General features: G+C 42.1%; 1 protein-coding gene across 2 annotated transcripts in view; it reads right to left on the bottom strand.

The window, feature by feature from the left end:
- Positions 1-13,031, bottom strand: part of ADIPOR1 (adiponectin receptor 1) — a 35,564-nt gene that overhangs the window by 5,800 nt on the left and 16,733 nt on the right. For both annotated transcript variants that reach the window (XM_054979687.1, XM_054979688.1), the window contains exons 4-8: positions 10,830-10,946; positions 9,835-10,006; positions 5,206-5,392; positions 4,036-4,223; positions 2,302-2,495 (exon numbers count right to left, since the gene is read on the bottom strand). In XM_054979687.1, coding sequence (XP_054835662.1) covers positions 2,302-2,495; positions 4,036-4,223; positions 5,206-5,392; positions 9,835-10,006; positions 10,830-10,946 — 858 coding nt within the window. The remainder of the gene's footprint in view (positions 1-2,301; positions 2,496-4,035; positions 4,224-5,205; positions 5,393-9,834; positions 10,007-10,829; positions 10,947-13,031) is intronic.

The raw sequence follows: 13,031 nt of genomic DNA, 5'->3' as shown, positions 1-13,031 counted from the left end.
AATGCAAAAGAAGTGTTAAAGGCTAGAAAAGCACACTCTTCCTTAAACATCCATGTTGAAATCACTCGACATTTTTAAACAGTTAATAAGGCACCTCTTGCAAAACCACAAGGGAATTCACCAAGAGACATTTGTCTGGGACTAACCAGTTGGTTCTAACTTCCTATCCAAAAGCAAAACCCCTTTTATCTTTTGCATATACTTTACATACTAAACTTAATACAAAAAAGATGAAGGGGTGACAATTTCCGTTTCCACAATGAAAATAGACACTGACTCACTATCTTTAATACCAATTTACAGCAGTCCAGAGCCAAGCAACTACCCTGTCCACTTTCATGAGGCATTACATCCTCGGTGTTAGAGCCAGGGCAAACACATCCTTCAGAATGGCAATATTCTGTGTTTTTTTTGAGAGGATCAGAGGAATGGTATACCTCCTTTCCACTAGCAGATCTTGAGCCTGGAATCTCAGGCAGAGTTTACAGATTCTGTCCAGCTGCCAAAGTCTATCAATTTAGTGAAACATTTGCTACTTTAAAAAAAAATTATTATGTAACGGTTGTATATATATTCTTCTAACTATTCTGTAAATGTATGCTTTATTCTGGTGGTCTTTGACTGTAATAAAGGATTAAACTGAATGCTCGCTTCTCCTAGATACAACCAGATCCATCTCCAGGTACATCAGCCTGCTAGTCAATACCCATCAGTGTGATGCACAGAAAACATGAAGTAATAAGCACAGGTTGCGTGCTTAAAGTTCTTCCAAATCATATGTGCATTCACACAACCTCCTCAGTGTCCCCACAAGTGCATTAATTTAATTTAATTTAATTTCTTCAATTTATAGTCCGCCCTCCCCACACAAGTGGGCTCAGGGCAGATCACAACAGACTTAAAATACACCACACAACTAAACACATCACCATTAAAAGCATAAATAATACATGTCATTCAGTTAAAATGTATACAACAACTATATAAATACAAATATAAAAACAAAGAACATGGCAGCACTAAGTATTTTACAGCAACTATGTGAAGGACAAGAGGCAACATTGGGCAGGAGGACATAAGATTTTAACCCCCCCACCAAAGGGGGGGGCACCGCCTAGCATCAACCATATGCCTGGCGGAACAGCTCCATCTTGCAGGCCCGGCAAAATACCAACAAGTCCTGCCGGGCCCTGGTCTCGCAAGACAGAGCGTTCCACCAGGCTGGGGCCAGGGCCGAAAAAGCCCTGGCCCTGGTTGACGCCAGGAGGGCCTCCCTAGGGCCAGGGATCTTTAACAGGTGTTTATTGCTTGAGCGAAGGGTCTTCTGGGGCTTATATGGGGAGAGGCGGTCCTGCAGATATGACGGTCCCAGTCCGCTTAGGGCTTTATAGCTTAATACCAGAACCCTGAACCTGATTCGGTACTCCACTGGCAACCAATGCAGCTGGCGTAACGCTGGTGTTATGTGCTGCAGGATACCTGTTGCTGCAGGATACCTGATTTGGAAATACTGAGCAGGAAAGCATGAATCCTCTCTCACTTGAGTATGCCCAGAGTTGCATCTCTCAGGGGAAAGAACTCTGTAGAAGCAAAGACCATCACTTTGACACAGAACCATCATGAACTAGATGTCTGCGCCATTAGTCTTCTATTCTTTGTCCCTTGCCAAGAGGCTAAGGAAAGAAGTTTCTGGACCAGCCACACAAGCTTGGGGCAAGCTGTGGTCAATATGAATGAAGTAAAATAAATAAAGAACAGACATTCAGCAATATATGAATGATGGCACTTAAGCAATGGAGGCAAAGTGAAGCATCTTACTTGTGGCTGCATCTTAAACAGTTCCTGTTTTCTTTTGTCCCAGGATGACTTTATCCATTGAGCAAACCACACGGAATCCACAAAACTTGAGAAGGTGACTACATCCATTTATTTTACTGAGTGCAGAGCACAAATATAGGTTATAGAAAGCCAATCCAGTAATAGCTTCCTAATGAGACTTTTGTGGAATATTCACCTGCATCACATGTTACAGGCTACACTATATTGGTATTCTGCATTCACTAAAACAAATGCACTCTGTATCCAGTAAAACAAATGTACAAAGGGATCCTTAAGAACACAGAGTACCTTCCAAGAGTCAAAATGCTGATGCAGTTGCTGTAGCTCTCTTGGATAGCTGATGTTGCTCCCCACTTCACTGTCAGTGATAAAGAACTACAACCTAGTGGTTCCCTGGATAGCGTTCAAGCACTGTCAGAAGAGCCACAGCACGTGATAGTCCCTAGCAAAGGTCACACTTACCCAGATGTCAAACTTGCCAGGAAAGAAGCGCTCTGGAATTCGGGCAGCATATAGCCCAGCTCCTGTTATGTACATCACGGCCATTAGGAAAAACCAGCCCATCTGACCCACAGTGGTGGCTTTTACAAACCCTTCTGCTATGGTAAAATGCATGGTGGGGACCACACCACTCAGCCCCAGTCCCAGGAACACCCCTATGAAAGGAGGAACAGCAAGATCTGTGAGCATTTAAAATGAAACATCTGAAATAAGTAGTCTGACCCCTCTCAGCAGTCTCCAGCCCTTTGGGGTGTTAATCAAGAAGTCAGCCCTGCAAGATAGGATGCCTGCAGGCTGAGTTCCACAAAAACAAATATTTGGTAGCTGTAGTCAATTAGGACAAGGTACTGGATTTAGACTGAAGCCCAAAACTCAAAACACCACAAAAGTATAATTAATAAAAGTTTATTAAGAATTGTGGAAAAGATTACAAATAAAGGAACTGTGCAAGATGGGAAAGAAAATAAAACTAAATAACTACCCTAAAATACTGTACAGGCTTTGGTTTCCTAACCCAAGTTGCTACCTTGTCAGATCAAACCACAAAAACTCCAAAACTGGTCTCCGAAGTCCAAGAACAAAAAGGCTTAGAGCTGACACCTGAACTGGCTGTCAGGTCCAGTGCTCAAGATGACATGTAAGCAGCAAGTATACCATAAACAGCCCAGAACAGAATGAATACCCTTGCTTTATGCCAACTGCCCACCGCATGGCCTAATGCTGCTTGAACATTTGGCACGTTGCTGGCCTGTGTGCTAGCCAGGCCAGTGTTATTAGGACATAAGACCATGTCTCTCTGCAGTGGAAACGTGTTTGTAATCACAGCAACTTGCCCGTACCAGGGCTTCCTTTGGCTAATGTGATGGAATCCAGCAAAGAGCCTCCCATCCTGGTCTATGGCCTTGAAACACTCTGATCCCATGATCTCATCCGTATTTGTTTTCCTTGGTTCCATGCTCTTATCTCTCCGAGAACTGCCAGCTCAGAGCTTCAATATATTTCCAGAGATTTCTCTTCTGCTGCCTGTCTAGGCCCAAATGTCTGAACCAAAGTTTTGAAAAGCCAAGAAACAGACTAGGAGAGGCCCGTTTGTTGACACTGCCTATATTTCCAGATTCAAATTTTATCTTCCACTTTGTGTGTGAACTACATATAACGAAAAAAGGGGCAAAGCAAAAACAGCCTACAATATTGCCATGATCAAGGAAGAGAAATAAAGTTGGGTTCCAGGAGAGATAATATTTTGGCAATTGTTATGTAGGGGGCCCTTTCATCATGGAAACTGAGATCCTAAGAGTAATGGTGGTTTGGGGACCAAAACTACAGTCCATGCTCACTGCTCTCCAGATGTGAACATGCAAGTCCTGACAGGATGTAAACAACTTAATTCAAGTTTTGATTATTCTCTCCAACTGCCTGTCACCTCTGCTTGGGTGTTTAGCCTGCTCATTTCTACACTTCCATTCCTCGGAGGGAGGGGAGGGGGGACAAACAGAAAAGGAACAGTATGCATTTTCCACAGTCCTTTTTATCAAAATATAAGCATGCTGCCCAAGAGCTTTCACTCCAGGGAACCCAAGCATCCCTGAATTCTGAGTATTTTTTTAAAAATATGTCAACATCCACAATTTATCTGACTTTTTTGAGTTATAAATCCCTAGGACTTGATTCTACATCAGCTGAAATCTCTCCTACCTGCCCTTGTTTGCCTGTGCTTAGGTGTTGCAAATCTGTCCCACTGTGCAACAATGATTGCCGAGATACCCAGCACACATACAATGGAGAGGTAGATAAGTCGAGGCTGCGGAGAGCAGTAGAAAGAATAGTACAGCCACGGAACAAAACTCCCCATGATTAGCAGAGCTATTCCAGAATAATCCAACCTGGAGGGGAAAAAAAGACTCAGGATGTCTTACAAATTCTGGAACCAGTGATTAGTTACAATTGCTTTAAAAGAAACACCAAGGCATGTTTTATTAATTTGGTACTTTTTATGCCACCCATCTACAAAAAAACATATTCATGGTGGCTCACAAAAGATAAAGTAAGCAGATACCATACATGCACACAAAAATGAACCATGTATGTACACATGGCTTCTGCTGCTTTACCACAGTTGCTGAAAACACTTCCCCATGGCAGCAAGAGAGAAACTGGGTGGCTTTCTATGACAGCTGCCTGATCTGCATGTCATGAACTTCAGCTAGAGAATTTTTTTTAATTGCTTCATTTAATTACCACTGTAAGTATGGGTAAGTTGGTTCAAAACTTCATTTTGAAGAAGGCCCCCAAAACCTCTCTCCTTCATTTGTCATAAACCTGTTTACTGTCATTGAAATGAGGAATTTCCCTTTGTTACAACTTCTGTAGGGCTCCAAGGAGTCAATGGGCTAGTGTTCTTTTACCTCTGTTCCCTTCAATCCCACCACACCTTCTGGTCCCAGTTCAGGCAGCCCATCACCTCTCTTTGAGTTGGTTTGCTGGACTAGCCAAGTGGAAAGAACATGGTAGGCCTTGCACAGGGACTGGTTTGGATAACCCCCAGGGGCAGAAAATTAGGAAGCATCTCCATATCAATAGGTGTAATTCCTGAACTTAGATAGCAGCAGATCATAGCATGAAGATATTTGCAAAGAAAAGTAGCTAAAACATGCTACTTCTATTAAGCTCTGCTCAACAGCTTTGGCAGGGCTTCAATGTATTTAAAGAATCGTATCTAGACAACACTACCAGCTTAGACATTTCTTCATATCACATAACAAAAAAGATTTAATGTGTTAATAAATAAGAGGTTACCTGAGAAAGTAGACGGTTGGAATAAAAGTTAACATCTTGTCAAATCTTTATTACTACCAATTGACTTACTTGGAAAATGTCCGAGACACCTTTTCTGAATGACAATAGACCGTATGAAAAAGCCAGGAAAAGCTGAGACACAACACTGCTCCAAGGAAGAACATTCCAAACACCACCTTCTCCTGAAGAGGGGCCATGAAGTACATATTTGGCCTGAGCATGGTCAAAATTCCCAGGCAAAGAAATAACACAAAACCTGTAATTGGGACACAGCAGTGTAATGTCAGCCTAATTTGTCTCAGGAATGAGAAGTCTCATGGCTTAAGAATCAAAGAAACAGGACCTCAACAAAGGACCCAGCTTAGGACCTCATTCCCCCCCCCCCGCCCCCGCTTGCACCTTCCAAGATGGGTAGAAATAATTGCAGATAAAATGATGTGCATGTAATTGCTAAAGCTCGGGAGCAAGAGCAATTTGCCACTCTAAGGAAGAGGCACAAGTTCTGTTTACTATTTTACAAGCAAATCTCATCTATTCATATTAACAGCCTCTCTGTACACCAAATAAGACAGCCATTATGTACAGAATCATCTATCTATTTTGTAAATCAAAATTTGAACTGACTTTCTCTGTATAGTTACCAACTTCTGAAGTGGCAAAAAGTGGCAAAAAGATGCATGCAACACTACTCCAATGCAACTCGCACCTGTGCAAAATGGGATTTTGATCTAGAGATTGCCATCAACAATGAGTCTGCTGTTATTTGGCTAGGGGTGATTAAGAATGACTGTACAGTTGCTGCTTTATTATTTGTTAAGTTTTAGTGTAGTTTTAATGTGGACAGTTTGGAACTGGAACTTCCATGAGCTTCCTAACAAAGGAGAAAATAAATGCTTTTTAAATAAAACAAATTATATCAACAAATTAAGAGGACCATTATGTTTTAAATGAAATCAACAAATTATGAGGACCATGATGTTTTAAAAGTCCAATTAAGATGCCTTATGGAACACTCCATACATACACAGCATTCTGTAAAAGGAAGTGCTTATGGCCATTCAGATCCTCTGCTTTGATTGCTTCCAGGTAGGGAGAATTTGCTTTGTTTGGCCCTCCAAAGTTTTATTAGCCCTCCTCTCTGTCTGTGTGCTTATGTGTTTTGTTTAATTGTTTTAAATGTTTTTTTGTATTTTAAAAGCTGTTTTAATATCTGAAATGTTTACTACCTTAGGGACCCTAAGCTAGGTTGAAAGGTGGCATAGAAATGTTTTAAATAAATACATGAACAGAATCAGCATCTCAAGCTGTTATTCAATGCCTGGGAAAGCAGAGCTCCATACAAAATGAGGCTATCCCAATACACTCAATAAAAACAGCCCACTGTGCCCTGAAATACTGTTCTCCAAGTTTCAAAGGATCTAGAGGAAGATTGCTAGAGTATGGTGTGAAGAAGGAATTCACAAAGATCATCATGCAGGTAGGAAATGAGCTTTGCATCTAACCCACAGTTTTGATCATTCTTTATACAGTGAGATGAAGGAGCAACAAATAGGCCAACAAAGTATGCTTCAAAACCTGGAGTATCATGTACTTCAGTTTATTACACTTAACACCTACAAATCACAAGGATTATGTCAATCCTCCTGTGGATCATTGCTAATCCAAAGGGAAGACCAGTATTTAGCAGGATTACCGTATGTAGCACTGTTCAGTACGTCAGCTACTGCAATTACTCCCATGTCAACAAATGCTCCTTCCTTTAGACACCTTCTCTACCCCTAGCCCTTGCAGTTTAGTGCTATAATATGCAACTTGAATGTCCATTGCAATTGTGACCGTTCAATGGAAAAAAAATATTGGGAGAAGAATCCCTATTTCCTAACAGAATGTACCTCTGAGAGCTAGCCTTGTAAACATGAAAATGGCAACTAATACTTCAAGCGTGTCTCACTTCCTGTCTAGTAATTACCAGAGAAGCTAAATATGACCCATTGATTTTATTTTAGATTAACTGAAAGCAGTCTGCAGGTTTTAATGAGATTAATTTACTGTGGCTCAGATCTTTGTCAAGGTTTTATCTAAATCCAGACTATCAGAAAGACAAACAAAACCTATTGAATGCATAATAGTCTTCTGAGAAAAGCAGTACAGAGTTTTCAGTATACTTGCTAGAATCTGACTTAGTCACAGGGAACACAGGTGTAGACAAATGCATACATTTTTATAAAACACTCTCCATGCTCTTATATTTCACTTTGGAAGGAACTGCCAAATAACTAGTTGTTGCTCCCAAGCAAGTGGTTTTCCTGTTCCTAAGAATGTATGACTAAGGATATAATAAAATTCCTTGGAAGCCTGAGCCACCAGTGCAAATGCATGCATTCAGTGGTGAATACACTACTTGCTCTGGAGTGCTCAAATCAGCCTACAATCTGCAGTACTATGGCATTAATACCACCAACAGTGGAGGCCAGGCCATGTGATAAAGAATAAGGCTAGTATCTAAGGTTATTGTGCAAAATATCCTAATAATTCCCTTCTTGCTGTGTGACAATGGGATGTCATGTTTAAGAGAAGAACTAATGGTACAGAACCATGATCTGATGAAGAATTTAAGACGGAGTTCTGCCTTTGGGCTCCCATTTAAGTCTTATTGGTCAGTTATATTGTCAAACAACTTAAATTGGAGGCACTTTGTACTGAGATTAACCAATGTAAAAAGGTAAAGGAGCAAGCACCAAGTCATTACTGACCCATGGGGGGACATCGCATCATGATGTTTTCTTGGCAGACTTGTGTAGCGGGGTGGTTTGCCATTGCCTTCCCCAGTCATCTACACTTTATCCCCAGGAAACTGGGTACTCATTTTACTGACCTCGGAAGGATGGAAGGCTGAGTCAACCTTGAGCCAGTTATTTGAACCCAGTTTCCACCAGGATCGAACTCAGGTCATAAGCAGAGCTTGGGCTGCAGTACTGCAGCTTACCACTGTGCGCCACGAGGCAATATAGAGACAATAAAACTACAGCTCAAGCCCTGGAGATCAGACACACAAAGCCCTAAAAAACTCCAATAGCCTCAGTACCCCAATATTTAAAATTTAAGAATTTTTTAAAAAACTTTTCAAAAGTTTAGTTTTTACTATACAAGCAGTGAGAATAAAAAAGATGGAAGAAAGCATAACAGCAACCAACTTAACTGATTCACAGTAATACACAGAATATAAAGTGTAGAACACAGAAAGTTAATAGTGTTGTGATGCTTATAATATACTACTGAAATGTCTTCAAATCAAAACTTTAAAAAAATTAGCAGACAAATGTCTTTAGCATCCAGTAAACGAATGGAACTGCATTTCAAAGGATGCTTATGGAATTGAGATGTTGATTGAGAATTTCTCTCTACATACCAAAATGGTAAACCAACTATATGTGAAACATGTTGAGTACAGTGGACAATTGGCAATTTTCAAATGTGAAGATATCCAGGGCCAGATCGAGGGGGGGCAGGGGACGGCAAGCTGGCCGCCCCCTGTCCTGCGGGGCAGGCGAAAGCAGCGCAGGGGCTGCAAGGCTGCCCGCGCCATTCACCTGTGGGGAGGCGAATGGCGCAGGCGGCTTCCCAGCCCTGCACGCTGCCTCCGCCGTTCTGCCCTGCATGATGACGTCACCGAAGTGACGTCATCGCGCAGTGCAGGGAGCGCGTGCGCACTGTGCGCGCGCGCGAGGTAGTTGGCCTAGGGTTGCCCCGGGCACGGGAACCCTAGATCCGGCGCTGAAGATAACTTATCCAGGTCAAAATCTAACAAATTTTAGTTTTCCTTTAAAAATGAAGAATACATTTGATTTTTTTCTAATATGTTGCTATTTAGCAGCTAGCAGAAGCAGAAAAATTAACTCTAATTTAATAGTCAATCTAAGTTGACTTGCAAGTTTTTCCAGCTAGGAATTTATGCAATTTTTAATGTGCTGTGTTTTATTATATCTTGCAAGCTGCTGTAAAAAGCCCTACAGTTAGACTGCCAGGTAATAAATGACAGAAATTCAAAATATACATAAACCAGTGTCAAGGCTGAAAATAGAAAAGGCAACTGTTATCCAGGGATTTATGGATATAGAATATTTTTTCAGCCCAAATGATTATTAGTGTTGGTAAATAAGAAGAAACCAAGCCAGGGCCCCACACAGACTTGCTGAAAATATTGAGGCCCTTGGCAGAAAAAATGAAGAGCCATTCCATTCTTGTGCCCCTGGCCTCTTATGTGTCTACTCTCCTGTATTATCATCTCAAAGTACTCCTCGAGCTGCAGAACTAAAAAAGACCGGAAAGTCAGAATCCAGCTCTCTGTATAGAGAGAGGATGGTCACCAAAGCTTCCCCCAACCCCATTATCCAGACTACGCACCACAAGCATAAGTCATCAAGATGTGTCATCCACAAATTACCTCCAAGACCAAAAAATATATATACCCCCAAGTTCTCCAGCCATTCTACTCTAGTGGAAATTCTTTGCCAATCACAAATATGATAGACTCCAATCTAAAGTGAAGCCTGTTAAAACAAGTTCCTGGAAGGAGGGGGAGGGGATGCTTTTAACCATTTTGTATAAGTCCAGCCCACCTCCTAACACTGTAGCTTGTTTCTCCTGTGGAAGCAGAAAAAAGTTAGTAAAATAATTTAACATTAATCTAGAAATTACCTAATAAGTGTGTCCAGATGTTGCCTGTCTCAGTGTGGATGCGGAAGATGCTCTTGAAGCAGGCTCTGAAAGACGGCATGGGGGGCCGATGTCCATGCAACAGGTAATCATTATCTTTCAGCCAGTCAGGCAGCACATCATATGGAATGACTCTCCAGCGACCCTCCCAAACCTACAACACACCAAATCATGTAAGCTTTTGAAACAAGAGAAATCATCTGATATTATACCTAGAAGACTCCTAGAACTGTTATTGGCCTCCCCTGTGAAATATGGTCAAGTACTTGCCCTTTACCCACAGGCTAATACATAGGGAGCATCAATCAATATAAATCTTCCCTGCCTCTGCAGCGGAATCCTCTCAAACTGCCCAGCGTCTAGAAATAATTGAGCAACTGTGGTCCCCTAAGTCACCCTGACACACCACCCTTCAGAAGGTAATCCCTTGTCACTCACTGAACCTTCACAGGCACGTAGTAAGAGAGTAACCAAATAATTCAGAAATGCCAATATAGGCTGGACGTGATGGCACCAATAGTTGGTGCACTAGCACTTTACATCCAAAGCTGTATGGCAACATTATTTTGTCAAGCAGGAAAGTGTATCAGAAGCCTCCATGGCACACCTAGCCATAACATACTGAATGGTGCTTCAGGGAAAAATAACCTCCTTGTTCAAACTTTCAAAACTCCGCACTTCTTATAAGTTCCAATCCATTACCCAAGGGAGTTACCTCCAGGAGCTTCAGCAGCAAGCTACCTCATTCCCAAGTAATAACCGGTCCAAGTTTTTATGAAGCTTGAGGATTTGTATCACGCCTGTACTCACACTGCTGCATGCAGAACCCTATTATTTGCTTGAAAGGAGGCAGCAGGGGATAAGAGGATAACAAGGAGAGGGGCACCGTAGAATGTGCCCAGGAACTCTCCTTCATCAGAGCATTAAAGTACAATAGCTCAGACCACTTAAACCAGGTAAGACTATGAATCAATTACCTTATATACAAACTCTTCCATTTTCTCCATAGCATGATGTGCCTGCAAAGGGAGAGTCAGCACCCGCACCTCCTCCTCTTCTTCCTCTTGGGTTGCTGGACATGGCTGGTCTTGAACCTAGGAAGACAGGATCATTAAGTCTGAATACAGGAAGACATTCTGAAGGATCTGGGAAATTTGTAAAGCAACATATTTACATCTTATGTTGGGTTGCATTAATCTCCTATGTATTATATTAAGTGTGTTTGAGAAGAGAGAGCTCAGAACAAGAATAGGGACTATCCTAGAGGAGATGGTATGCCCGTTCATGGATTGGGATACGGCACAAACGGTGGCTTTTTAGAATATTTCTATGCCATCTCCCAAACAAATTCAAGGCAGCTACCAATTAAAAAAAATTATGGTTACAATATCATCAATAGTCACTAAAATCAATAGAACCACAATATCAACAGCTGCACAATACAGCACAACCAATCAAGATAGCAAGGAGAAAACAAACACATACATGACATGCCTGGCAAAACAGAAATGTTTCCACCTGCAATCAAAACTGAAAAGACCAGGTGCCTGGTATATAGGTAGGCAAAGAGAAAGCCCCTTTCTCTGATCACCATAATCAAACACAACTAGAGTTCAAGGCAACTCCCCCCCCCCAACATTCCTCCTCTGTCCAACCCTTTCTTCTGCTGCCTTGCTCTTAGAGGAAGTGCAGTCCTTGTTGGCCAAATGGGCCATAGAACCATTTCCAACTGATTGTTCCAACGGGATTTTTTCCTGCTACTTTATTGTGGACAAAAAGTTAGGGGCTCTCATCCCATTTTGGACCTTTGTCCCCTAAATTAGTTTATAGTTGCCAGTTTCAAATGTTGCCATTGAGAGACGTTTTATCCCTATTGGGAAGCTACGGTTGGTTTGTTACTGTCAATTTAAAAGATGATTATTTCCATGTGTCAATAAATGTTCGCTACAGAAAGTTCCTTCGTTTTCAGTATGGATTCAAACGATACCAGTACAAAGGCCTTCCTTTCGGTCTCTCATCACCCCCCTCCCCCATATATTTACAAAAATCATGCCAGTGGTGGTCAGCCATCTCGGGGAAAAAAGGTGCACCATCTTTCTCTCTCTCGACAATTGGCTTCTAGTGGGCAAGACTGTCCCAGCACATTTCTCTAGTTCTTGCCGTCCTCCACAAGCTGGGCCTGAAGGTCAACGTGGAGAAGTCATGCCTGGTATCCTGCCAAAAAGTGATGTTTGTGGGGGCAGTCTTGGACTCTTTGTTAGCTCTTGCCCTCCCTACTCCGGAAAGGTTACATTTCTCCTCACCCTAAAGAAGGTCCTTTCACAGAGGCACCAAAATGCAAAGCAAATTCAACAACTGTTAAGTTTTATGGCCTTGCTGACTCTTATAGTTCCATTCGCCAGGCTGAGGCTTTATCCCCTATGAAACTGGTTTGTCAGAGAGTTCCACCCACGGCACCAGAATCTGTCCAAGCGGTCCTCGGTTCTGAGGCTCATTCACAGGTCCCTGAGTTAGTGGAACACGACTCAGAACTTATAAGTGGGTACTCCCTTCGGTTCTCTCCTGATTCATGTTTCAATCTGCATAGATGCCTCCCTGTCGGGATGGGGTGTGTGTTCAGGGATCACCCAAGTAAAGAGAATTTGGTCCCACAAAGAATCCTCTATGGGCATCAACCTCCTAGAACTCAGGCCAATAAAGTATGCTCTGAAGGCTCTGGTTTGCCTTGTGAAAGGCAAGAATGTTCAAATATGCACAACTGTCAAATATACAACTGTCATGCACTACTTGAACAGGCAGGGGGGCACAGCCTCCCTGGCCCTTTCCCAAGAATCCTCACAAATTTGGGAATGGGCTACCCAGCATTGAGTCTCTCTCTATGCCATTCATACAGCAAGCAAGGACGATGTGCTTGCCGATGTGCTAAGTCGATCCAAATCCTAGAACTACGAATGGTCCTTCTATACGGACTTTATTTACCCTGCTTTTGCAATGTGAGGATCTCCCACCATAGATCTGTTTGCCACAGAATTCAACAAGAGATGTGCTCAATATTGTTCAAGGGCAGGGAAAGGGAAATCATCTCTTGGGGATGCTTTTTAAATACCATAATCGAGCGCTCTTCTATATGCATTTCCCTCTTCCTCTTATGATGCTGACACTCAGCAAAAGGATGAGGG

The sequence above is a fragment of the Eublepharis macularius genome, chromosome 5 (genome assembly GCF_028583425.1).
Source record: "Eublepharis macularius isolate TG4126 chromosome 5, MPM_Emac_v1.0, whole genome shotgun sequence".
NCBI classification, from domain to species: Eukaryota; Metazoa; Chordata; class Lepidosauria; order Squamata; family Eublepharidae; genus Eublepharis; species Eublepharis macularius.
The sequence above is the reverse complement of the archived record's forward strand: the minus strand, read 5'-3'. Positions and strand labels throughout refer to the sequence as shown.